This window comes from Cebus imitator, unplaced genomic scaffold (assembly GCF_001604975.1).
Source record: "Cebus imitator isolate Cc_AM_T3 unplaced genomic scaffold, Cebus_imitator-1.0 Scaffold148, whole genome shotgun sequence".
In the NCBI taxonomy this organism is placed as follows: domain Eukaryota; kingdom Metazoa; phylum Chordata; class Mammalia; order Primates; family Cebidae; genus Cebus; species Cebus imitator.
Genome location: NW_016107463.1, coordinates 2,470,458 through 2,496,515, shown reverse-complemented (window position 1 = coordinate 2,496,515; position 26,058 = coordinate 2,470,458). Strand labels below are relative to the sequence as shown.

Here is a 26,058-nt window from a genome sequence, read left to right as displayed (position 1 = left end):
GACAAGAAAACTGGTATACACAGATTACGGAACAAGTATAAAACTGACTAGCGGAAACTCACATACATGTTACATACTTTCTGCTCCATAGTTTAAAAAAATACACACATATTTACATACGCACAGCCTAAACAGCCAAGTGAACCCAACAAATAAATGTACAGAAGTAAAAGAAAGTATTGTATTTGGTTGGTTGAAAATGGGTTTCTAAAAAGTACAGTTGGCCAGATAGCCACAACCCAAAGTTACAAGCCACAGTCAAAGGTAATTCTGGGTTCTGCCCTGTGTAGATGCAAGTCCCACAGGAGGTTACTCATAACTGACGAGTAATTTAGATATTTAATAGACCAGAGCACATTGTCAAAGAATTTAGATACCTGCTATCACCTGAACATACAAAGTAATAATTTTTTAAAAAGCTGTATGGCCAATGTCCAGGATGAATTTATTTCATGGAGAAAAAAAAAAAAATGATTTTCCTAGACACCACACAGTGACTGGTACTTTTCATTTCTCTTTTATCACAGCATACAAAAAATAAATCAACAGAAACACACCAAAACTTATCCCAAAATCCCTTAAATTAGCAGATTTAAAATTAAATATTGAAGCAGTATTTTGTGATACTTTGATTCAAACTCTATTTACAAATTAAATTGCACTTATAAAGATAGCAACATTTCTATTTTGATAGGTTATTTTGCTTTATTGTGGCTGTATATCTGGATATAAAACTTTTAAAGCTTTCTTGAATAAAAATCATTATTTTGCAGTACATAATTTATATGCCCACTGAATATGTGAACCAGTTTTCTTTTTGTACTTTTCTGCTCTATTTTATTTTACAAATGGCACATACCATCAGAGTAGGCGGAGTCTGACACTGAGCTCATTATGATAGACTTATCAGAAAAAGTTAAAGTGTAAGGAGTAAAATATTAGCAGTCAAATCCTTTGGTTCATCTTTTCAAAAAAAAATCAACCAATATAATTACAAATCATTGATAATTCATCTTTTTGGTTAAAAACAAATCCACCAGGTAGATTACTGATGAAAATGCAACACTGCTTTAAAATACCACATTCCTAGCCTCATCACACTGCTGAAAGATGCCATTGTTTACAGCTGATTGGACATGACACAGGATACAGTAAGGCACAAGTGGATGGGACAATAAAAACAAATACTTTAGGACTTGTTTTTCTGCACAAATACTAAAATATGTACCGTTTTCAAGATAAAATAACAAAAAAGAAATACATATTTTTGTTATGAAATACCTATACAAAATTTTAAAATTTACACCATATGAGCTGCCAAAAAAGGTTTAAAAAGTATCCATTTTTTCCCCATACATAAAACTATCTCTCATCAGTAGGTCCAAGGGAACTTGGGCTCAAAATGTCCCAGCACTTTATGGAAGGGAGGAGGATAAAAATTCCCCTTCCTGCTCTCCCTTATCCCAACATAAGACAAAAACAAAGGTCGGATGTTTACAGTAGTGTATTCTACTTATTACAAACAACTGAAATTAAAAAAAAAAAAAAAATCACGCCGGGAGACCACTGGTGCGCTGACTGGCTGCGGGTTGAGTAAGGCACTTCCTGGGAGACAGCAGCTTCCCCACACTCCACGGGAAGATGGCGCACCGGGGCTGGTTAGGACAAGGAGCACGTGAGGCTCCTCGGAAGCAGACAGGAACGTCTCGACAGCAGAGGAAGACACAGGAGGTAAAACTTGGAGGTGAAACTCTACACAGAAGTGGTCACTCGGTCAGTGGCATGATTGACCTCGTTTTTGTTTGAGTCCAGTCCTTTAGCAGCATTCATGTCATTCCGTAAATTCTCCACTGTCTTTTTCATGTTCTTTAACTCCCCTGGGTGTGGGGTGGCTCGCCTTAGAAGGGTTCTCTGAAAACAAACAGTGGAGTGAGTGCTTTGGTTTTATTCCATTACTTGTTCAAAACATGCAGCTTCAAGGCATTGGCATTCCAATACAAATGTTACCTTCTTAGAAATTAAGAGTTAAAGTAGGTGGAAAAGCTTTCATTGGAGTTATGTGGATTTATCAACTGCTCACTGCTAGTTAATAGAAAGGGAAAGTGTTCCATATAACTTACCTAGTTACAACAGAAGGATTACTTTTAGAACACAAGAACACTTTAAAAAACATGAAATTACTGTAAAATAAAAATAAATCTCCATAAATAGCAATAACATTTTTAAATTTAGGATATAATTGTAGAATGTGGGGAAAGAAAAAGATAACATAGTAAATAAAAATTTCTAAATTAGAGTCACTATAATGTTCTACTATTACCCAAAGCATTCTGGTTTCCTTCAACCCTTGAGGCATTGGAGTTAAAGAAAAAGGAAAGCAAGAGGGAAGTATTTCTTTTCTTATTTTGCTGTTGTGTTTTCTATTTCTGTGACTTACTGATGAAAGTTCTCATTCTTCTAATAAAGACTGAAAGTTAAGCAACAGGGTATGAGTAATTTTTAAAATATTATTTAATATGTTATATGATATTTAGCTCATAAAACAGCATGTACATCTTTTAAATGGCCTATCCTAGTTTGCTTTAGGGGGAAGCAAACTAGGTTAACAAAATGCTGGAAGAGGCAAGGAAGTAACTGATGATAATCACACTCTTACAAGTCTTGAGGTAAGCCCTAAAGAGTCATTGACAGTGAAGTGATTTTGTCACTCCTAATTTGCGTATTGCCCTTTACTACTGTAAATGCCTAAAATCCCATTTGGTGACAGCTGGAATAACAAAGCTATAGGCAATAATATAAAAACTGCCTTTGTTTTGGGGGCTGCAAGTACTCCCTTTAAGCTCTGCTTATGAAAAATCTCAATTAGTACAAGGAATTTAAGAAGCCAAAGTCAACTGCTAGGAAGATGTCAAGCTTTCTCACCAACACCTAGGGATGCAAGATGTCTGAAAGACATTTTCAAGATGAAAGTAAGGTTGACTGGTAATTTCCAGTTTCTGAACAAACACTTGTTAAGTAATCCAAATAAGATCGTAAGACCTCTACAAGAAGGCTAAGGTGAGCTGGTTATATGAAGAAGACACAGAGGTCTGGCACTAAGTCAAATCATGGTGAATCAATGGAATCAACATGGGAAGAGACAGCATTCACTAGGAACAATAAAAAAGAAAAGATTCTCCATGTTAAGAAAACAGTGGGAGTGGGAGGGGAAATTATCACAAATAAAGGAAAAGAAACACCATAAAAGCAGCACAACACATAAAAGGCCAGGTGCAGTGGTGCATGCCTGTAGTCCCAGCACTCTGGGAGGCTGAGGCAGGTAGGTCACTTGAGTCCAGGAGCTGTAAGCCAGCCTGAACAACATGGTGAAACCCTGGTGAAAATTTTTGTATTTTCACCCTGGACAACATGGTGAAAACACAAAAATCAGCCAGGAGTGGTGGCAGGTGCCTGTAGTACCAGCTACTTGAGAGGCTGAGGTGGGAGGATGGCTTGAATCCGGGAGGTCGAGGTTGCAGTGAGCTGAGATTACTCCACTGCACTCCAACCTGGGCAACAGAGGGAGATCCTGTCTCAAAAAAGGAAAAAAATAAAAAACAAACCAAGAGTTATGTTCGCCTCATTTACCTTTGGTTACTGAATACCTAGAATTACCTAGTTTTGTCTTGTAAAAAAATTCCTAAATGCTGAAGGCAAAGAAGAGAAGATACAAATTGAAAATAAAGAATATCCTTATCAGGTGCCATTTTCAATCTTAATTCTGAACTTCCACAGAATCTCCATTTCCATACCGTCTCGTTGTCTTCTTCATCCTTCTCATCCTCTAAAAATCGGATTGAACTGACTCTGTTGACAGCACGCTCATTCCAGGCTTCATCAGAGACATCATTTACCAAGCTCTCCAGCGCACCACAGCGAGGCAGATTCTCTGCAGTGACAAAGACCACATCAGCAGGGAACTGCAGTTCATGTGACTGGTAAATGCTATCAACTTTGAGGCTAACAAGGCAGAATCTATACAGAGGACCAGAGGTGGAACACCAGAAATAAGGGGGAGCAAGTTTGGCTTTAAAAAACAAAAAACTACAAAATTCAATAAGAAAAAGAAAAAGGCCTGGGACAAGGTTGCCCTTTCTTTTTTAATGATGTATAATCATATTTGAGATCATACCAAATATCTGCTAAATTAATGTTTAATATTTCATCACAGAATGTCATCATTTAGAGCTCCTTTTAAAATAATTATGTTATACAACTTCAAAACCATTCTGACAGTGATGTGGCTGCACATGTTGGACTTTGCTCAGTAACACACTCTACCACGTTTCTCTCTAGGGCCTGAAAGTCCTCCCCAAGTCCTCCCCCTGGGACTCCCATTCCCCCAGGGCACTCCGATTCTCTTCCACCAACCCCAGCTCTCAGCAAAGGGTTTATTACCATTTTGATGTTAATATGAATATTCTGTTTAACCACACAATTTACAAAACAAAGATACAATGACTCAAAATAATTCACTGGCTTAAAAACGGTATGCCAGTGGTATTAAGACTAATCCTCTGAACTATCAGTTTGGATTTTAAGAGACTCAGTTACCACTTTTAGAGGTATTATATTTTCAGCCTTAGCTATCACTCAAAACCAAAAGGCTGGTTATGGAATTTCAGACATGACAAACAGATATGAGCGGCCCTTCTTCTGCAAGGATGTAGGGTAACCTTCCTGGAAGAGTCCCACAGTGGCCTCACCTGAGCTGGCTCTAGGTGCAGACTGGAAATAATACAATCACATGTGGAAGTAAGAGGCCTTATGACAGACATTATGTCCTACTCATTCTCATGGCCCCGTGAATACTGTCTTTAAATTAAGTTCACCTTGACAAGTAGGTTCAGAAGGCAGCTGAGGAAGTAAGACACAGGTTAAAACCTTCTCTCCTGTGGTGTAGTCTGTGTCTGTCTGGAATGTAAGCAGAGGCTGGGACTGGTTGTCAGACAGCCACAGAGCCTTCAACTTCAAGGCAGTCAGGGATAAAGGCAGATGCAACAACCTAATTTTTAAAAAAAGGAGACATCACAACCTCAAATTTTGTAATCAAATCAATCCCTATCAATAAAATCAGGAAAAAAATTTAAAGGACCTTCCTGAGATCAGATTCAAAATGTAAAAACGATGTTATGTTAAGACACGTGACATACTCTTTGCAAGTAGACTCTTCAGTAGGTTCCTGTGCTTCCCTTTTTCTGCTCTCACTTCTCCCATTAGAACCTCCAGATTATAAGGCAAAAGAAAAAGGGGGACATTATAGGACACACTTTTAGGGTCTTGTTCTAGGTTTCAATGTAAAGAGAGGAAAAAAAAGTCAAGGTGATTTTGGAAGGACCCAGAGGGATGAGTTCTCTACCTCCGATGGCCACAGCCTCACTGACAGGGCTAGTGTGAAGCTGTGAAATCACCTGTTTTATCAGGAGCACTTGATGAATCAGGCCAAGAGGAAGGAGATGCCTGGGGTGCTAAAGAGTTTAAGTTGCAGCCAAAATAAAGGTTAAACACCATTTTGCATGGACTCCATTTGCTTTCTCTAGGGAGATTATTTCAGGTATTCTATTGTAAACCTTTATCTCTCAGTTTCTAGAGGCTCTTACTTCTCAGGTTCCTAGGTGACAATTAATATCTACATCAGATTATTTCAGTTTCAAATGAGGTAGTACGTATAAAAGTACTTTAAATGTTATAATGTGACACCTAAAGATTAGTTTTAATATTTATGTTTGCACGAAGATTTCACAGACTGGCTGCAACCAGTAGAATCTATTTAGTAAAGATCGCTGCCAGAAATCATAGGTGCACCTATATCCAGTTAACATTAGCAGGAAATCTACTTATACATCTTACCAACAGATTAATAGTGAATTATCAGACACACATACCATCTGAATTGACAGAACTTATGGGAAATAAACTAGAATTCTCTAAAGATATGGAAAGAAGCTGCATTCCAATAATACAAACTAATCAGAGTAAAAGCTAGGCATAAACGGGTTAAATAATTTAATAAAAGAAGTTTAAAAAATCAAAGAGTGCATAGAGAGTATTAACAACAAATGCATTATTAGCAAACTGTTCACAGTAACAATACATTTTGCAAAAGATTTCTGGGTTAGTTTCAAATCTGAGAAAATATTTTCTTTTCCTTAACAATCAGTCCAGTAAAGGCTTAGTCCATCTCATGCATATGTATTGGGTGCAATACTGAGGAAGTACTGTGAAGCTGTAACTTAAGTGGGAGTGAAGTTCTTAAGCCAGTGCATCCACGAGAACTGCACATGTTAGAGTACCTTGGAAAGACCATGAATTGTATAATATTTCACTAACGAGAGCCATATTGGGTGAGAAATACATATTTTTAAATCCTAGAATCCACCCAGTGCCACCATGTGCTCACACCAAGATAAGGACACCTGAGGGAACCTAAGGGAACAGCAGATTCACAATTCTGTTTCTTCTTACTCTGAGACATATGTTCGTTAAGGGATAGAACTGAACTATCTTGTGCTTATACAAAAATTCTTTCTCCTCCTAACCAAAGGATGTTGCATACATATAAATTCAAATGTAAAGAAGTTAAAAACATGTATTTTCCAGGTTCTCTGACAGAAATTTTTTTAATAGCCACTTTACACTGTTAAAGCTTCAAGTACATTAAACTCTTTCATTTTATTGAACAAAAATATAATTTCTTTTAACTTTTTCTCATATATATTTTAAAAGAGGAATCAAGCTAACACCCACTAGAATGTTTAAAGTTTCAAGTATTGGGCAAGACACAGTCAGCACCTCTACCTGTCTTACTCATGAGAACATAGAGAAAAAAATCAAGACCTGAAAACTGGCACAAAGCACAGATACTCAAACATGGTCATTGTAACTTCTCAGACTAATAACTGGCTTCCCAGCTGAATGTTAAAGCAAAGTATAAATAAGAGGCTACATAGAGCATCAATAGTATTAATAAATAACAGCTTCTAAAGATGACAAACCATATGACAAAAGCCAAATAAATTACTAGACTCTACAACAACAAATCTTATCATCATATTAATGAGTTGCCTGAAACACCAGTTTTGCTGCAAAGAATCAAAGTGTCAGCTTGAATGTGACTGCTGTGACTGAATCCACACCACACATGAGCTACCCACTGTCTTGTGGACAGAAGCATTGCCAGTGGTGTCCAAGAGAAAAAAAAAATGCCCTCTTCCCTGAACAGTCTGCCCATAGAGATTCTGCAGGCTGGCTGATCTCACTAACTCATTATAGCCTGGCGGCGAAAAAAGACATACACATGCTTTTCTGTCTTTCTTGGGTAAACCATTCCAGCTACAAGTCAGGAAATAGATGAAAAATATATTCCTGCTTTCCAAAGGAGCTAATAATACATTTTTGGTTTATTCTGGTACCTTCTGTACACTATACAATCAACACACAAGAAACCACAGCCCTTAGGCATCTCTGTGTTCTATTTAGGACCACATCCCCCCAGAAATAAAAAATGTGTGGTTACTATTCACGCCAGTGGTACAAGGACTAAAGCAAATGAATAACCATACTGTCAGTCTCTTGTCTCCAGTTACATCCATGACCAGCCCAGCCCCATGTGACCTTCCATGCCTGTGAACTACTACAGCAACTGCTTTCTCAAATTTATTTAATATCTAAGCATGGCCTACTGATTAATATTAACCAGCGACTGAATACATCTTACAATGTGATGTTTCATCTTTCTGTTACCTTCTGCTAGAAGGTTTGGTCTTAAGCAAAGTTTTCAAAAATGTTTAAAAAAATATATAAATTGAGAACATAACTGGCAAAAAAATTAAATAATACTAAAATATCTAAAATGAAAACTCCCTGCACCTCAAGTCTCATCTAGGAGAACTACTATTAATATTTGAGTATAATGCACAAATAAGTGATTTTTTTTCTCTTTTAGGAAAAAAAAAAAAAAAACACCACCAAAATGAGAGCTCTTTTGTTGAATATTTTTCCCTTTCACTCAGTATCTTGGGTCTCCTTCTGTGTCACTGAACAGAAAAATAATATCTCATTCTTTGAATTCTTAGTATTTCACAACAGTATGCTGTTGTCTTTTAAATTTTTTAATTTAAATCTTCGGATTGGGTAGAACATACATACATAGTACAAAATTCAAAAGTATAAACTATTTCCTATTTTTTAATTAACAGCCATTGTTTCTAATATTTGGTACTTCTAATATTTCAAGTAACGAAGATCCTCAAATACCCGGTTTTGCACTCTTGGTGGATATTCCTATGGGAGAGAGTAAGTATTAAGGAATTTTGTGTTCTGTGCCTGAGTAACTGACAATATAAGACATCTTTTCCTTACTGTCACAGATGGTTTAATATTTAGTTTCCAAGTGACACGTTATAGTCATCCTTGCTATAATTTATCCTACCAAACAGCAAAAGAAAGTTTCTGGAAACTCACAGTGTAGGCTTCCAGCTGCCTTGTGTTATTTTCATATACTTGAAAGAAGAGGCAGAAGCTTCTGTTGTTGTATTTAGTATGATTTCCCATGGTATGACATTTCTGCAAGCTAAAAGGCTGACAAGTAGCCCTTTTATAAAAAATTAGTTTCTATACTGATACTTTAAAAAACTAGTGATTAAATATTTTAATGGGCTTAAAATTTGGTTATGAATCTATAAATGCGTGGATGAAACGACACACTTAACTGACTCAAATGGCAGCTATGTAACTCAACTTATGTAACTCAACGTTTTAATTGGGTTTTCTCCACCCTAGGCCAAGCATAATAAAAATTTAACTTTCTCTTTTTCTGAGAACTGGGGAAATGAGGCTTTCACACACATAGAAACAGTTTTTCAGCATCACAGCCATCTTTCTGCTTAAGAATTAATGATGCAAATTCATGCTCACTAGTGTGTGAAGAACCAACGAATGGGGACTCATTGAGTTTCTACTGCTAAAGATGAAAGATCAGGAAAGACGTACCCTTCTCAAGCTGTAAACGCGTATGTTATGCTTAGTTCAGCACAAATCTGAGGTTCAACTCTATTTTATCCTGGGTTCCAGCAACCAGTTAGTGGTCTTAAGAATCTATCAAGATGTTCTGAAAGCATTAACTTTTAAAAGGTGAGCATTCCCTGAGGCTATAACTCACCTCTAGATTCCAGCTGAGAACTGCTGTTTATTTAGCCATGCTGTCTATAATCCATTAGCAAGAATGAAAAATGGTGACCTGTGCCTGACCAAAACGACCAGCTAATCAGCACTCAGGAGACAGCCGCCCACTCTTTAGACTGCTGGCCTTTACCATGTAAGAGCATTGATCATCTTCTCCCAAGCAGTTGAATCTTTTTCTCCTCTCTAACCATACCGCACTCAAAAGCAATTTTTAATTCCTTCTGGCAAGGAAGTCTGTGATATAAGCCATTCTGCAGTGGCCTGCTATTCATCCCCCCCTAAAACTACTAACATTTTCACTCCATTGAAAATATTTACTGGACATCTGTTATGTGACAGGCGCTGTGATGGGACAAGTGATACAATGACACATAAACCAGCGTATCTAGCTTTAGGTAACTTCAGGCTTAGTAGGGTTACCAACATGACAACGGGCAATTCTCATATGGTACTGTGACTGCGATGGTAGGGGAAATTTCCCACACGCAGATTCAGAAAGGAGGCATTCTGGAGAAGACAAAGCTTGAGTGATGAAGAAGACAGCCAAGGAGCCAGAGAAGAGGGTCCCTGATTAAAAAAAAAAAAAAAAAGCCTGTTTCTGTTCACAGAAGGCACATATGACATTTGGGGTGCTGAAAATAGCTCAGAATGACTGAAACAAATGTATTCCGCGAAGATGAAGAACAGGCATATTCTAGAAACTGGCATTCAATCCAACATGACCTCTGCTCTGCAACTTGAGAAATGGTGATGCTGTGGCCTTGGGGATACTAGTCTGGCAGCTCTGAACTTTTTTTAGATTATGAATCATCTGGAGATTCCGACATTAGCTGTAAACACTTCCCTACATACACAATTGTGTTTGTATTTTCAGGGGGTTCAGAGTCACCAGTAGATTATATCAAGATCCCCTTAGTTAAAACTGAGTTCAAACTCATTTGCACTCATTTTGCAGGTGAGGAAACTCTGAAGCCCATGAAGACTTCCAAAAGCTACTTAGAAGAGCTAAGCCACAACCCGAGTCTCCCCGTTCTCAGGCCACAGCTCTTTCCCTGACATCATTGTACTGTTGTTCTGGGAAGCATTTCTACGAAAGTGTCCACTGACACTTTGCCTGGGCAAGGAAAACCACCATGCCCAGGTTTTCCCTAACCTTCTCTGCTCCACTGGGCTCAAGCACTCTACCTGCATAGGAAGAACTCCCTGGGGTTTAAGGCATTTGAAAAATCGCGATTATATTCTGTAAGATAAAGCGAAGACAAAAATTTGAAGATGCACTGCGAAGATTGGGATGGATGTGCATTTGTTTCTCTTAAGCAAAGCAAACCACAACAGGCTTACCTGTTCCCTGCCAGATCCAGGACATGAAGTTCTGTCGCCTGCGACACCTCTGCAGGTATCCGAGTTAGTCTATTGTCACGCAAACAGAACACGGTGAGGCTGCAGCACCCTCCGATCTACAGTGAGAAAGAAAATACAGCATGTTTTTCAGTTTTCTGGGGGAGATGGAGTAGGATCAGAGTAACTTGTTTACCAAACAGTATAAAAAGGATACATAAACTTATACTACATAACTCACTGGTCTCACTGATGACCAACAATCACTAATTTAAATCATACAAAACACAGCCCCATATGTTCATAAAAATCTCTGCAAAATGATAGATGTACATGTTCTAAATTAAATCAAGAAAATCAATGATACAGTTTAAAAATTTTATTCTTAAGAGGAGTCATTTTTCCACTGCTCATATCTAACACAGCTGCGTCTGTGAAATATGTTAACCAAACTATACAATCCAGAAAAATACTATGTGGTAATATGGAAGTTTCACAATTCTAGTTTCAAAAGTTAGGCCAAAGGTGATGCTGATGCACACATAATTCAAGACTTCCCCATTATATTAACGTCAGCATTCTCAGTGTTCCTTTTTATTTTTCAAAAAAGAGGGATATCTTACAGATGATACAGTACATTAATTTCCATCATACATCTTTTAATAGTTTTTGGTCATTCACAAATTAATGTGGTAAATTCACTTTTTTTGATGAATGTAAAATCAACAGTATTTTCACAAAAAGTGAACTGAGTAAATCCATACATCCATTTCTTCAGCTATGTTCTGCTCACAAAAGCACACAAATCAACATCAGCATCCACACCAAATCTGATTACCTTTTTTTTTTTTTTTTTGTTTGTTGGCTGCATAAATGTCTTTTTTTGAGAAGTGTCTGCTGATATCCCTCACCCACTTTTTGAGGGGTTGTTTTTTTTTTTTGCAATTTAAAGGTAACTGAGCTTTGTATGTGTCTGGTCTTCAAAAAAGAACATAAGCACACACACAAAAAAATCCAATAATTCTCTTGAACAAATTGGTGGTGGTTTTTACAGTCAGGAAAACTGAGTCAAGAGGGTGGAAAAATAGCTCTATCCCAGACACAACATTCTGCAGGACTCCATAAAGTACTACATTCTTCTTGTATTCACTCTCCTGACTAAGGGCAACTGCTAGAAAAGGCTCATGAAGGAACCTATTGATGTCTCTCCAACACATGGAAAAATACTACTGCAGAGCCTCCCGCCTGAGGAAGAGAACAAGACTTGAATGGTCAATGATATCTGAATATACCCTCTGCCCTTTTCTATTTATACATGTGTTTCATATATGTATATAATATCCTAAAAAGCAGAATGCATATTTGTGAATGGCTACATAATTACCTTCATACACAATCTTTTTATTTCCTCCCTTAAAAATGTAAAGATTTTAAAATAATGTATTGAACCACAATATTTAACCATAATGTATGTAAAAGAAAAATAAATACATAAGTAAATGTAGACTAACATTTGTCTCTGTCATGCGGAAAGCACCCAGATATGTAGAAAGGCTTTTAGACTGCCCCCTTTAGTCCCTGCATCCACATATTTTTCATCCCAGCAAAAATGGTCTACTCATTATGCTCTAAACACGTTTTATATTTTTGATCCCACTGTTTTTAATAGAAATGCCTTTCTTTTTAAAGCTTACCAATGATCCAAAATTAGCTAAACATCCTCTATTCCTCCACAGAGTCTTCACAAAACCCTTTGGTCCACATAATAAAATACTCTCTGCATTTATTTCATTATTACGGTCTAACTCTCTGACAGCAAAAATACCACATGAAGAACGCTAAGATCATTTAACTGAGTTACTGTTTAATTTGTACATGTTTATGTACACTCAGAGTGCTTGGCATAGTATTCATCCTATCTACCACCAAACACAGCCTCTCTGCCCACTAAATTTCTCATTTACATATGTTTATACATTTTGTTTACTTAATTGTGAAAGACCTCTACTTAAAAGTTATCTGCCTCTGTGTGTAGCAGCGAAGACAACAAAACTCTTTTTTGTTCCAGTAAGAATCACCAGAGTAGACTCTCCTAGGTTTTATAAATGTGTAGCCCCAATATAGCATCCTATAAGAAATGTGCAACTGGATTTTTCTATGGCTGAGCACATCCTCCCTCCCTTGAGGAAGGAAGTCATCAGTTCTACTCAGCTGCCCAGAAATATCATGGAAGAAAAGCAATCAAAACCCTGATCCTTTTGATGATCAATATTAGCAGAGTCTCTGATAAATTTAGACAATCCTGACAAAGATCTATTCATAGGAAAGAATGAGTAGGTTCCCCTGGACACCCTTCCTGCACCCCTACTCCAGGTCGAGGAGCTTCTGAGGGAGGCTGGGGTTCAGGGGTATGGTTACATGCCCTGAGGGAGGGCTTCCAGGTCAGCATTTGGCTGAGGCTGAAAACCACCCCCCACCCCAGGAACCTGACCTAGCTTTGAAGCAACAGGATTTATATGTGACCCAAGGAAGCAAAGCAGATAATATTATTTATATGATCATCCGGATGGGATGATTAGCTCCTGGAAGGCATATGGAGCTGGGGCTGCATTGCAATTCTGGGCATCTTGTCATGAAGCTATCCACCACCCTCCCACCACAACAACCTGCAAGAGGGGCCCTACTGCTATACCATGTGAACATTTTCAATTTGTATCATGTGTACAAATGTAGTCAAAAAATTAATTAACTTAATTAAAGTGGGTCAGCGGGAACTCTAAATAAATGTTCTGAACAAGTTAAGATCCTGTAATCATTTGGGAAGACATAGCGTAAACTTCAATGAAGTGTGTGAGCTGTCTACTGTGTTTATTGTTTCATTTTTCTTTTTCCTTTCCCACTCTAATCTCACACCCATTTGAGATGTCAAGAGGTGGAAAACAATTGCGTACAAGAGCCTCTTTGGCCCTCTGGGTTGTCAAAGTAAGCAGTGTGACCTCCTGATCTCTATTGTCTGTGGTTTTTTCAAAAACAATGCCAACAAAGAGCACATGTTGTTGCAGAGTATGCTAGGGATGCCTTAATCACCCGACAGAGGCACATGCTGTCCCAGCAAACATTCACACAAACACAGCCCTCTTTCCAAATCAGCCAGGAAGGGATGGCACAAACCTTTGGTTTTTAGAAAAGATTATTAAGCATTCAAACCCATAAATGAAAAGATATAGATCCTTATAGACGTCAGAGGGAAATGCGGTATGATGGAGGGAGCGGATGCTTTGAGATCATACAGACCTGGGCTAGAATTTAGATTCAGTCATATGTTTTGTGGGTTTGGGTATGCTACTTTAACTAAAAGTAACAATAAGGATTAAATTAACTGAAACCACATATATAATTTGGTGCCTATCATAGAAACTGGCCTATTGCTGCTGCCAAATAAATGTGGTAGCTTTTTTTTTCCCAAGGAAGTAAAAACCTCAGATCCAAATGATGAGTACAATCAACACCTGAATATCTACTATGTTCTTAGAACTGTGCTGATGCTGGCAGTCTCTTTCCTGAACTTACCTGAATGTCTTAAAAAAACCATCTCCTTAACGATGTATCACAGTGACATTTTGTTTTAATAATAGTGAAGACTGACATGAGTTCAGCATTTTACACATCATTCATATATATTTTGGCTTTCCCTTTTGGGTTCAGGAGGCAGAGTTTACAGGTTCCTTAGTGGTCATCAGGACAAAATGTCTGTATCACTTAGACATTCTGGGAAGCAGAGTCACTGTTTAAATAACTTATCACCAGTTACATAGGAAGCTGATATTTTTAAGCCTCCCTTAAACCTCATAATAGCACCTTCCCAGAATACAAGGGGTTGGACTTGGATTCTCTGAGAATTATAGAATATAGCTGAGAATCTTTGTCCAGCCGTTTTGTGTCTCTCTTAACTCAAAATGATATTGTACTTAGCTGTTAGGCACTGATCTAACCTATCCCAAGAAAATAGGATCTGAAGATTATTGAGCAAACCTCTGCTCAGGTCAACTTTCACTAAGTATTAATTGCCTGCAGGTTAGCTCGCCCTAGGGGGAGATCATTGGACAGATTCAGTGATTCTAAAAGGGAGCCTATGTTAGTCATCTTTGTTTACATTCCATTTTTTAAATGCTTACTTTAAGTGTAAGGGAACTTCCACTTTCCTTCAGCATATTCCTTCTAATATTATTTGTAACATAATTTAACTTACATACCATTGGCAAAAAAAAAAAAAAAATGTACAATAAGCAAAATCTGGCCAAAATGCAATTTGAATAGAAATAACATGAAGCATAATTTTAGAATCTCATCATCTATGGCATAATATTCAAATGTTCCCTACTTCATAAATATTTTTTGAAATCTGTGGCTTTGGGATTCTTTGAATTCTGAGGCCACTGACATCAAAATATCCACTAATCACTATGGAATTCTTTTTTTTTCTGATTATAAAAAAGTACCTCTGATTGATTAGAAAATAAAAACCATACATACACACACAGGAAAGCACAATGGAAAAAAAATCAAATCTTACCACCAAAGGATAATTAGTATTAACACTATGAGGTGCAATCTTCCAGCACCACTTGCCATGCATTGGTGATTATACATATGCACTTTAATAACGTTTCTAAGACGACTTTTATTGACCACATAGTTATTTCCTTCTATGGATGTATCACAGATTATTTAAGAAACTGCCCAGGTTAGACAATGATAGTTAGGTCTACCACTTCTTTGCTGTGTGATTCTAAGCAAGTTACTTAACCTCTCTCAGTCTTAGTTTCACAATCTGTTGGACATTGATAATGATTTACCTACACCTCACAGAACTGTGGTGATAATTAGATAAGAATAAGTACAAAAGCCCTCAGCACTGTGCCTGGCACATGTTAGCTGTCCCTTTGCATACTTGGTATGGTGCCTGGAACATGAGAGCCGTTCCTATGCATAATGTGAGAAATATTCTTGTGCATCATTCTTACTGTATATCCATGAATGTTTTCCTTGAAGTGGAATTGCAAAATCAAAGGGTATACATATTTCTAAAGTTTTTACTGTTACCATATTCCCTTCCAGAAAGTCATAATAATTTATATTTATATGACAATATACACTTCCCTCTACCCTTGCCAAAATTTGGTATTATTAATTTTTTTTGTGAATACTGATGAGGCTGAAATTGTTTCACATTAGTTGTCATTTCTATTTGTCCTTCTGTTGATCACTTGCTGGTTTTTGTGAAAGTTTCTTTGTTTTTGTCCACTTTTCTATAGTAAGTACATTTTTTCCTCACTGGTATAAAGAAATTCCAATAGAGTAAAGATAGATCTCTCATTTAAGATACTTAAATGTCTCCCAACCCCCTTTCAAAAAGGTAAAGGCTGTCTTACCTTCTTGACGATCAGAAATCTAATTTCAACAAATCCACCAACTATTTTTTTATGATGTATTTCAAGTTTAGGAATGCCTTCTCCATCTTGAAATCTGATGGTCAACTATATTTTATCTCATATTTTTATATTCTATATTATGTCTTTAATCAATAATTCATTTTAGAATATAATGGAAACTTACACTAAAAGAATTTTAAATTGTAATAATAAGAAGGCAGAAAACTATCCACGAAGTGGATATCACCACCATTTCTGAGCATCATAGTAATATTTATGGGTAATTAATATTTACAGGTTGTCTGATTAAAAAAAACTTTGGTGAATGATCTGCAAATGCTATCTTGTCTCATTTGATTGGTTAAGTGTGGCTTGGTTGGCATCACTTCCATTTGGACTTAATGGAAATAAAAAGAGAAAAGGACTCTAAACTTGGATATAAGCTCAATTTCTTCTAGCCAGAAACTCGTTATGGTCTGGCTCTTGTTCATCATACTCATGCTCACACATATAACACCAACTCCATCTATCATGAATCAATCATACTACTGCACAGTATGTTCCTTAACCCTTCTCTTCACCAAAACTGTGAGTTTTTAAGGAATCTCCTTTTCCCAGAAGTATATATACTTAAGCAACAGGATGAAAAATAGGAGACACAAATAAGTGACTTAAAAAATCAGAGGCATGCCAGGTGTAGCAAATAAAGCAAATCTAGCCTTTCTGTTAGAGACAGATTTGTGCTGACAAACTTACAATTTAGTGAAGACAGATGAGCTGCCAAATGATACCTTTTAGAATTTCTGAATAACTTAAAATGTAATTCACAGAAAAGCATTCTTTTAGAGTGAATAATCTGAACAAACATGAAAAACAACACATAACAAAATAAGGTTCCAGGTCATGCAGTCATTTAAAAAAACAAAACAAAACTGAATTTAGAGGAAAATGTCCAATATTTTACAATGAACAGCACACAAAGCAGTCAGCCGATTTGAATCTTCATGCATTTAAGAAGCAAAATGGAAGTTAGAGATGCAACTGTGGTCTGAACAATACTTACAAGATAACAAGTTTACCTGACTTTTCTAAATTTCCAAGCAGCTAACAATTAAGAAAACAAAAGACATTCATTGATTTGCAAATGTTTACTACAAATAACACCACAAAACACAAACAGAATCCATTATTTGTGACCCACACAGTACAAATATTTTCCCCTCAATCATTTGGGGAAAAAAATGCAAATAAATGCTGCTACAGACTAAGGAGCCGTGCCCTAAAACTGGCAACACACAATACTATAAGAAAACTTTTTTAAAAGAACAAAATATGGAAAGAAACTACACAGCATACCAGACCAATGGCAATTAATACAACTATGGGTTTTTGGCATATGAATTGAATCGGTCAGCATTTCAGTTTAGATATGTATGCAACTTAACTGTTGAAGAGAAAGCAATAAATTTTTGGAAGAATCCAACGGGGAAAATGCAAGATTTGATCAAATGGCATCAAGCTTGGAGGCAGAGCTAGCATACACACAATCACAGGGCCTACCACACTCCCTGCATAGAGACTCACGATGTGACAGTGCTGCCTGGGCCAACGTGATGCAATGAGAGGTCAGGAGCTCTCAGTGGTTTGGCCGCTCAGCACCGATGGTAAGAGGCAAGCACTCAACCATTTCTGCTGGGCATCAAACTGTCACCCTCAGGAGGATTGTAGACATGTGCTCAGCACGTTTCCTACTCTGGGAGCTGAGTGTGTGTGAGTAGGAGGTGAGCCAGAAAAGATCCAATTCCTAAAAACCTAACATTCTCTGCTTTATCAGAGAACTGAAGGGAAAGGCACAGACTATCTCTTTCTAAAACGCCAGAAGCCAGAAAACGCCAGATGCCAATCATAATTTCTTAGAGAATTATTTCTAAAACACCAGATGCCATCATAATTTCCCAGGAAATGGACAAAATATAACTAAAATGATTAAAGTTAGAAATATTTTCGTAATATTTTTACTTTTCACATCATGAAAAATTGTCCTAGTAAATTTAGTGGACATATAGCATGGACTAGACATAACCATCTAATCAGAACATGTGTGTGTTTTAGTCTTTTAAGGTGAAAAGAGGACTGATGCTGAAATGACGGTGAAAGTTTTATGAAGGTAAATTTCCAAAGTTCTCGTCTAGAACATAATCTTGTGAAAGAGAAAGTGAGAGGGTCAGGGAAGCTGGGATGGGAGGTGAAACTTACTGGGAATTAACTAAACCTAAAAGTGCTCTCCTCATAATCTGCCTTGAAAATACACCTGAGATGTATTAATTTTCTGTAGTGTCCAAACCGAAGATACTTTGGCCTTTTCTTAACAAATCAGGGGCTTGCCTTACCTCAGGGTGACACAGATGGAAAGGCTGGGCTGAGCCTGCGTTATCTAATGGTCACATCTTAATTGGGGAACTCATCTTTGGAGTCAGGTTCTACCAACTCCTAGCTATGTGAGCCATAGTAGGAAAAACTACTCACTGGCCTAATTTTCCTCACCCATAAAATAAAATCATCAACACTGCAAAAGCTGTTGTAAGGATTCAACAAGTACAATAAATATTTGAAAGCACCTAGTACAGTACCTGGCATTAAAAAAGGAAGAAAGAAATCTTTCCTACATCTATATGTGTGTTTACATTTCCAATCTACTATCGACGTGCAAGTGCTATTCAACAAGAGCAAATTTAATTGTTGAAAATATCAGTTTTGTATTTTGGTTTATTGCTCAGAAACTAGAAAACACCTTTTCTAATTAGTAGAATCTCTTAGTTGTGTCCCAGTTTAGCTGAGAAACAATTTTAGCCAGAAACAGTTTACTTAGATGCCAATGTTCATATTAAGTATGTTTCAGAATATGATCATGTTTATAGTAAATCATCTCATGTCTCCATTTAGAAATGCTGGCCACCCTACCCAGGGAGAAGCCTGGGACACAGTGGGCAGAACATCAAGATGAGGAAAGGAAACAGGAAGTTCAGATACCCTGAGATACGGCTCTAGGAAAATAAGAACCCCTCATGTTCTGACTGGTTGCATGGCAGCTTTGAAATTATTCCAAAATGGATGTTAGAAAAGGTAAAAACAGAAATATGAAGCAAACTACACCTGGCCAGTGATCACATCATACAAGGAAATACCATACCTTTCTAGATGAGGACCCAGCAAAGAAGAAGGGTCCAACAGCTAGTTTTAGGCTTTATTGCCAATTAAAAAAAAAAATCAAGCTCAGTATTATCTTTCTCCAACCAAGCTCTTCTAGTGCCCAATAGAAAGTATGCCTTCTTTTTTAAACACACAAGACACCTCCTTGTCTGACCGACTATAAGCTTCCTCCTCATTGTCAGCATTTCCATCTCCCTCGTCAGAATTTAAATGCCTTAAGTCCACCTAGTTACTCTCCACAACAGATAGTGATGTCTCATTTTCTCATGCTTAGACCACTGACCAAAAAAAAAAAAACTAGGAAGCTGGCTTTAGCCTCCCAATTCACCTTCCTCTATGTGTACGCCTTTGTGAATAGTTTGTTCACTCTCATTCATCCAAAACATGAACATGCCCAAATGTGCAATGTAAATCTCTGCCCAGAAATATGGTTGTATTAAGATCAATTTTTATAATTTCAACTGCTTATGGGACAGAGCTTAACTTTACATTAAATTCAAAAATCAAACCCAAAGTCATCCACTTCCTCTGCCAAACTCCCAAATTATCCATTTCTGCCAATGGTGTCACTATTCTCGACATGTCAAGGCCAAAATGTCAATCTCTTTCTTTCTACCATTTAAAATCCTATCAATTCACCTTTCCTAACTCTCCTAAATGTTACTGATGACCATTCTTTGACATAATTCCTCCAGTCAGCTTTATACTCACAGATTAGAATACACACCTTTAAAAAACAACACATACGTCTTTGCAAAGCATGACATTTTTGATCCTTTATGTACTATTATTTCTTCATAATTATTATCATATGACTTCTCTAAAAGCACATACCTCTTTTGGTAAGGACACTAATTTATTTCTGTCTGCATTCAAGTTGCTCAACTTCTTTAGTTTTCCAATGCTTTTAGGTAGGGTCTGTTAAAATGACAATTTCATTATTAATTTAACACATTTTTAACATGACTTACAGTAAATAAGATTTTTGCAAGGACCCAAAAAATATAATCTCATCCAGCAACAGAAGCAATAGTTCTTGCTGAGTATTAGATATTTGTAGTATTCACTTAGGGGGCGCAACATTAAGAATTTTGAATTTTTGTTAAAATGATAGTCTGCTTTAAAAGAATGAAGGCAAAAGTCGAGACCTGGGAAAAGGGAAACATCTTGTAAAGGGAAATAAATGCTGTTCAACTCAAGTAAGTAAGAATTTGCACCCTCAAGATTCATTCCTGCCCCACCTGCACCTTCAAGGACCACACTGGGACAGTGGCTTAGATGCTGGTGGAAGCCAGAGCACTGGAGCAACAGGGCAGGGAATCAGCACCTGGGGGAGCTGCTGCATGTGCAGGGAATCAGCACCTGGGGCAGGTGCTGCATGGGCAGGGAATCAGCACCTGGGGCAGGTGCCGCATGGGCAGGGGAAGGTGAGGGCTATAGGGATGGGCGAAAGGTGAGCATCCTGGAGTGGGGAGCAGAGCTCTACCGGAACCGGGCTGGTGCCCACATGGGGGTCTTCAACACTACATTACAATCCAGTGGTGATTATTATTTTTAGAGTTGTTATGATTACTATTGGTAAGCCTAAAGTCACAAAGCAGGACTGGAAGATTTTGTAGCTCCCATCACACCTGCCAGAGCCTGGCTGCTTGAGCTGCCTGGGGGCTGCTGGGCTCCCCACCCTCGTCTGTGCGCTCCATCCTACCTTGCTGTCCTTTCTGCTCTTTCCACCTAAAAGAGCATTACTTACTCTATTTATAGAGAAAGGAAAAAAGTGAAAAGGAAAAGGAAAAAGAGGTTTAAAAAAACAAAGTGACCAAATGAAGATGGAGAAAAGAAGAGGGAAAAGTAGGAGAATAAACTGAAGAAAAGAGAGTGGCTGTATGACAAGTGAAAGAGGGGGGAAGGCGAAGAAGTGACAGCTGAAGGATGGACAAAAGCAGAGGGGGCAGCAGAACAGGGAAAGACAACTGAGGTCTGCTGCCACTCTGCCCACCCACCCTTTGCCAGGGGGTACATGCATCACCCCTGCCCTTGTCTGGTGGAAGCCTGGTCCAAGTGGAGGACCCCTACAGCCCCCTCCACCCCCAAGTTCTTATAAGAAACAGCCTTAACCAGAGCCCATCAGATGCCATCCTCTAGCTCCCCGATCAAGAGTGTTTCCCAGCCCCCATCCTGCCAAGGCTTTTCCAGGCCAACCTCTAACTCTTTACTCTTCTCTCCTGCTCTTCCCATTTCTTCAAAGAACGCAGGGAGAGGCCAGAGGAATCCTGACAAATATTCCCGGTGGTGGTCTCTGGGCACCACAGCTGGGGCATCAACACATCCAGCGAGAGCAGCTTATCCCCACACCTCACTGGAGATGTCTGTGAGGCATGTGTTCATTCCCTATATTCGAAGCACCACAACTGGGACACAGGCTCAAGAGGGAAACCTAAGCACCACTTTCTTTGCTTAAGCAGGTTAAAAACTGATCTTTAGATCATATATTTGCTTTGCAAGATCCTTTTGGGATGTAATGTGAGGAAATTTCCATTAAGTCCACTCAAATCACAAGTAAGTAGAATCTGCTCTAGTAAGTCTTTATGATATATGTGCAAACCACACTCACCAGGAGCTGATTTTCTGTAAGAACTAACTCAGTGAGACTTTCACAATCCCCAACTGCTTCAGGCAACTGTGTGAGTCTATTCTGATCCACCTTCAAGATTGACAGTTTCTTTAGTTTTCCTGTAAAAGCATTATTATTATTAAATTCATTAGTAACAATTGTTTTCCTAATCACTGCTTGGAATTTCCTATTTGCTGTTCTTTTCATTTTAAACAGTTACTTATTTTTTCTTCAGCTTTTCACATTATGAAACTCTAACACTTTCATTTAGATCACTAAAGGTTGGGAGTTAAAATAATGTTTAGAACATTAAAAACATTCAGCAATTAGAAACAAAACATTTAAAAAAGCATAAAAACATCACATCAAAGCCAAGAAATTTACAGAAAAACAAAACAGCTTTCTCTGCATGGAGGTGTTTCATGCACAGAGGAGACTTGCATTTTACTCCAAGAATTATCCTTACCATGAACAAAAAAATAAATAGTTTATTAAATCACCTATGAATGAAAATGACTCAGTGAAGATCCCTACAGTGAGGTATTTTTATAGGTGCAGAATAAAGCGGTAACCTCTGGAAAGCCATATTAAGGACAGAGTCTATGTCACTCAGGGCTGGAAGACTTGACGCCCTGGTGATACACACTGTCCATGGGAAAGAAGAAGTCGTCTTGCTGCAGCCTCCTCAGAGTCTTCACTAGCAAAGTCATTCAGATCCTCACTTCAACAAGTCATGGGATTAAGCCTACAGAGCAGGTGCCCTTCATGCCCTACTGAGTGGCTAACACACTGACACTTTCTCCACTACATCAGAAAACAGTCTCTTGGCTGGGTGGGGTGGCTCATGCCTATAATCTCAGCACTTGGTGAGGCTGAGGCGGGTGAATCATGAGGTCAGGAGTTCGAGACCAGCCTGGCCAATGTAGTGAAACCTCGTCTCTACCAAAAATACAAAAAATTAGCAAGAGTATGGTAGCACATGCCTGTAGTCCCAACTACTTGGGAGGCTGAGGCAGGAGAAGTGCTTGAACCCGGGAGGCAGAAGTTGTGGTGAGCCAAGATCGCACCACTATTCTCTAGCCTGGGCAACAGAGTGAGACTCTGTCTCAAAAAAAAGAAAACAGCCTCTTTTGTAACACAGACATAAAGCAGGAAAGAAAAATAATGAAAGTTATATCTTGCCTTGTGTGCAGCCACAGAACAAGATAGGAGAACTAACCAATTCTTAAGCTCTTTATTTAGCATAATCAATAGCCTAACACTGTTGTTGGATGGTTTCCACCTACCCTCACTGTCAGGAGACCCACTGGCATTTTCTGCAGGGTATACTGAATAGCACAACCAAGCACTGAAACATCTTACCCCAACAGAGAAGTCTCCTGGCAAATAGTCTTCTAGCCTCTCCTTGAATACTTCTAGTGACAGGGTACTCATTTCTTCACTATGCAACCCAAACTAATTTGTACCCTATCTTTGTTTTTGTTTGTTTGTTTGTTTTTTAGAGACAGGGCCTCTCCCTATTGCCCAGGCTGGAATACAATGGTACAGCCATGGCTCACTGCACTCTCAAACTCCTGGACTCAAGCAATCCTTCCCACACCCACTGGGCTTCTGAGTAGCTAGGACTATAGGCATGTGCCACCCCACTTGGCTAATATTTTTATTTTTTGTAGATATGATGTCTCACTATGATGCCCAAGCTGGTCTTAAACTCCTGGCCTCCCAAAGTGCTAGGATTACAGATGTGAGCCATGCCCAGCCATTCTTGCCTTTTAAAGCTCTTTCTTAAATGAAATTGAGCTTCACAATCCTTTCATTTTGCCCATTTAAACAGAAAGCTGTAATATATCTCTTTCTCTGGCAGACAGTCCTTCAAACTTTTGAAGTCAGCCATCTCATGCTTGCTGCTGCCCACTCTAAGCAACAAAACACATCCGGTCTCTACGACCCTTTTCAGATGCCATAAATGATTCTCAGTGAACATCTCTGCATAGAGTCAAAATCCCCATTGATTTTCCAGCTGGTTTTAACCAAAATGCAATGTCTGAATTTCTACTGAAATTTTCATCTCAACCACATACCATGGAGGAAGTGGTCCTCTGCCACACAACTTCTCCTACTACTAAACATCTTTCAAAAACTTCCTTTGATGTTTTGAATAAAAGTTAAAGACAGCAATCTTATGATGACTTCATGGTTAAATATAGTCGCTTACAACTTCTAAGTGGCTTTGCTCCGACGGAGCTCCCAAGTCCGTTATCTGTTTATACCTTCTCTGCGTTTATTTTCTCACATTGGACTAAGTTCCTTAATAGTAAAGAAAATGTTTGGATTGATTTTTTTTTAAAGAAAATAGCACAGGATGATTAAAGAATTATCAATGAATTAAAAATGCCTCAATTCGATGACACCATTCTTCCCTCAGCAGCACCTTCCCGGGGTCATGCAATAAGTCAAAGTTATTTTCTCATAAACTATTTAAAACACCAAATTAGAAATTTCTTAGTGACTGCTCAGATGACTTAAACACAGTTTATTATTTGGGGTAATCCCTCATGAAATCATTGAGAGAAGACACAGATGAAATAGAAATGAATCGATGATTAAAAGTAATCACAGCAGAAAGAGATACCAACCCAGGATGACAGACACATCTGTATATAGAGAAACTTCTGTTGTAATAAATACTCTTTGCTTTCTTTCTTTAAAAACAAACAGCAAGGAGGCTTTAAGGAGCCACATCTCCAGCATCTGAAAATGGTGACCAAAGGATCAAAGTGTGCTCCAAATGCTCAAGACGACAGCCGGCAGCGTCTTTAGCAGTCAGGTATTTCCAATGCTTACCAATGCCATCCGGAATAGTTTCTAATAAGTTCTGGGAAATGACTAAATCCGTTAATGAAGTCAGGCCACTGATTTCTTCAGGAAGTCTTTCCAACCTGTTTTCAGAGACATCTAAGCACAGCAGGTTCTTCAGATTTCCTATTTCCTATAACAACGACATGGAAAAATAAACGCACGCTTAAATCTGCCACAGTGCAGAGGCATTAGTTCCAGTGATTTTTCACAGTCAAATCCCAAGGCAGTCCTAAGGATGTTATCTTTAGCATGAATCCAAATGTGAAAGCAGGGCCAAATTCCTAGATCCCTCCCAGTGAAAGTGGGAAGTTGTACGAATCACAGACATGGAGCTGGGAGGGACGCAAAGCCCTATATCTTTCAAGCAGGTCAGGAATCATTCCCACCTAATAGGTGAAGATACAGGAGAACAAACAGCTGCAAGGTCACACAATTAGAAATGAAAAAGGAGGCTAGAATCCAGCTTTTCAAGTTTGTAACTATCTCTAGTAAGCAGCTTACACTGCAGGGTGACCCTGGGATTTCCTCTGGTAAGAATCTAGCTGATTTGTATTTTCTTCCATGACAGGTAGCACTTGCTGGCACAAACATCAGTGCAATTGCTCCTCAGCAAAACTGGGGCATACACATCTATCCATATCTTTAACACTGAAAGAAATATACTGCCTTTAGTGAAAAGAGTCTACCAGGATAAGGTAAAGCACCTCTATGAGTCTAACATTCTATTCAAGACCTACCTTTCCTTCCAGTCCCAAAGTGCAAGCTTTCTCTCTTATCGCTGCCCCTACTTTTCCATTCCACTTCCCAGTATTAAACCTTATTCTCATTACTCCCTAACCCTGACTGCCAGCTCTGCCTCTTGGGCTCTAGTCTTGACTCCCCATACCTGAAACAATTCCATAAACTATGCTTCCTCATTTCCTTCCTGAAACACAGCTAGCTCTAGTCCTACAATAGGACCACCTTTTATTCAAAAAAACATCTAGTGACTCCCTGATGTCTACGTAAGTACAAATTCCTCCATCTATATTTAATTTGGTCTGATCTCTTTTTTTCAGCTTATCATCTACCTGATACTGCCTTATGATCCTGTCCCTGTATTTCCTGTCTAAAGGAAACTAGACTACAGTTCTACTAATTTCAGGCCGGATCCATGAAGCTGTTCCACTCTTCATTAATTCCTTTTAACAATGCCATTGTATCTTTCTCTTTCCATCATCATTGAACATAAGAAAAATCATTCTAATTATTTGAGTTTTTGATGTGTTTAGTGCTGATTTAACACAAGTTTATACTATAGGAGCAAACGAGATTTTTAAATAACCATTCATAATACAATCATTAGAATTTTAATTTCTTTGTGTTTAGAATATCACACTTTGCACA

General features: G+C 38.2%; 1 protein-coding gene across 2 annotated transcripts in view; it reads right to left on the bottom strand.

Annotated features, from left to right (window-relative positions):
* Positions 1-426: 426 nt before the first annotated feature.
* The window catches only part of LRRC1 (leucine rich repeat containing 1), a 133,742-nt gene continuing 108,110 nt past the window's right edge, over positions 427-26,058 (bottom strand). For both annotated transcript variants that reach the window (XM_017542895.2, XM_017542896.2), the window contains exons 8-14: positions 24,658-24,802; positions 21,814-21,932; positions 20,037-20,120; positions 10,564-10,679; positions 4,872-5,044; positions 3,792-3,928; positions 427-1,911 (exon numbers count right to left, since the gene is read on the bottom strand). In XM_017542895.2, coding sequence (XP_017398384.1) covers positions 1,753-1,911; positions 3,792-3,928; positions 4,872-5,044; positions 10,564-10,679; positions 20,037-20,120; positions 21,814-21,932; positions 24,658-24,802 — 933 coding nt within the window. In that variant the 3' untranslated portion in view covers positions 427-1,752. The remainder of the gene's footprint in view (positions 1,912-3,791; positions 3,929-4,871; positions 5,045-10,563; positions 10,680-20,036; positions 20,121-21,813; positions 21,933-24,657; positions 24,803-26,058) is intronic.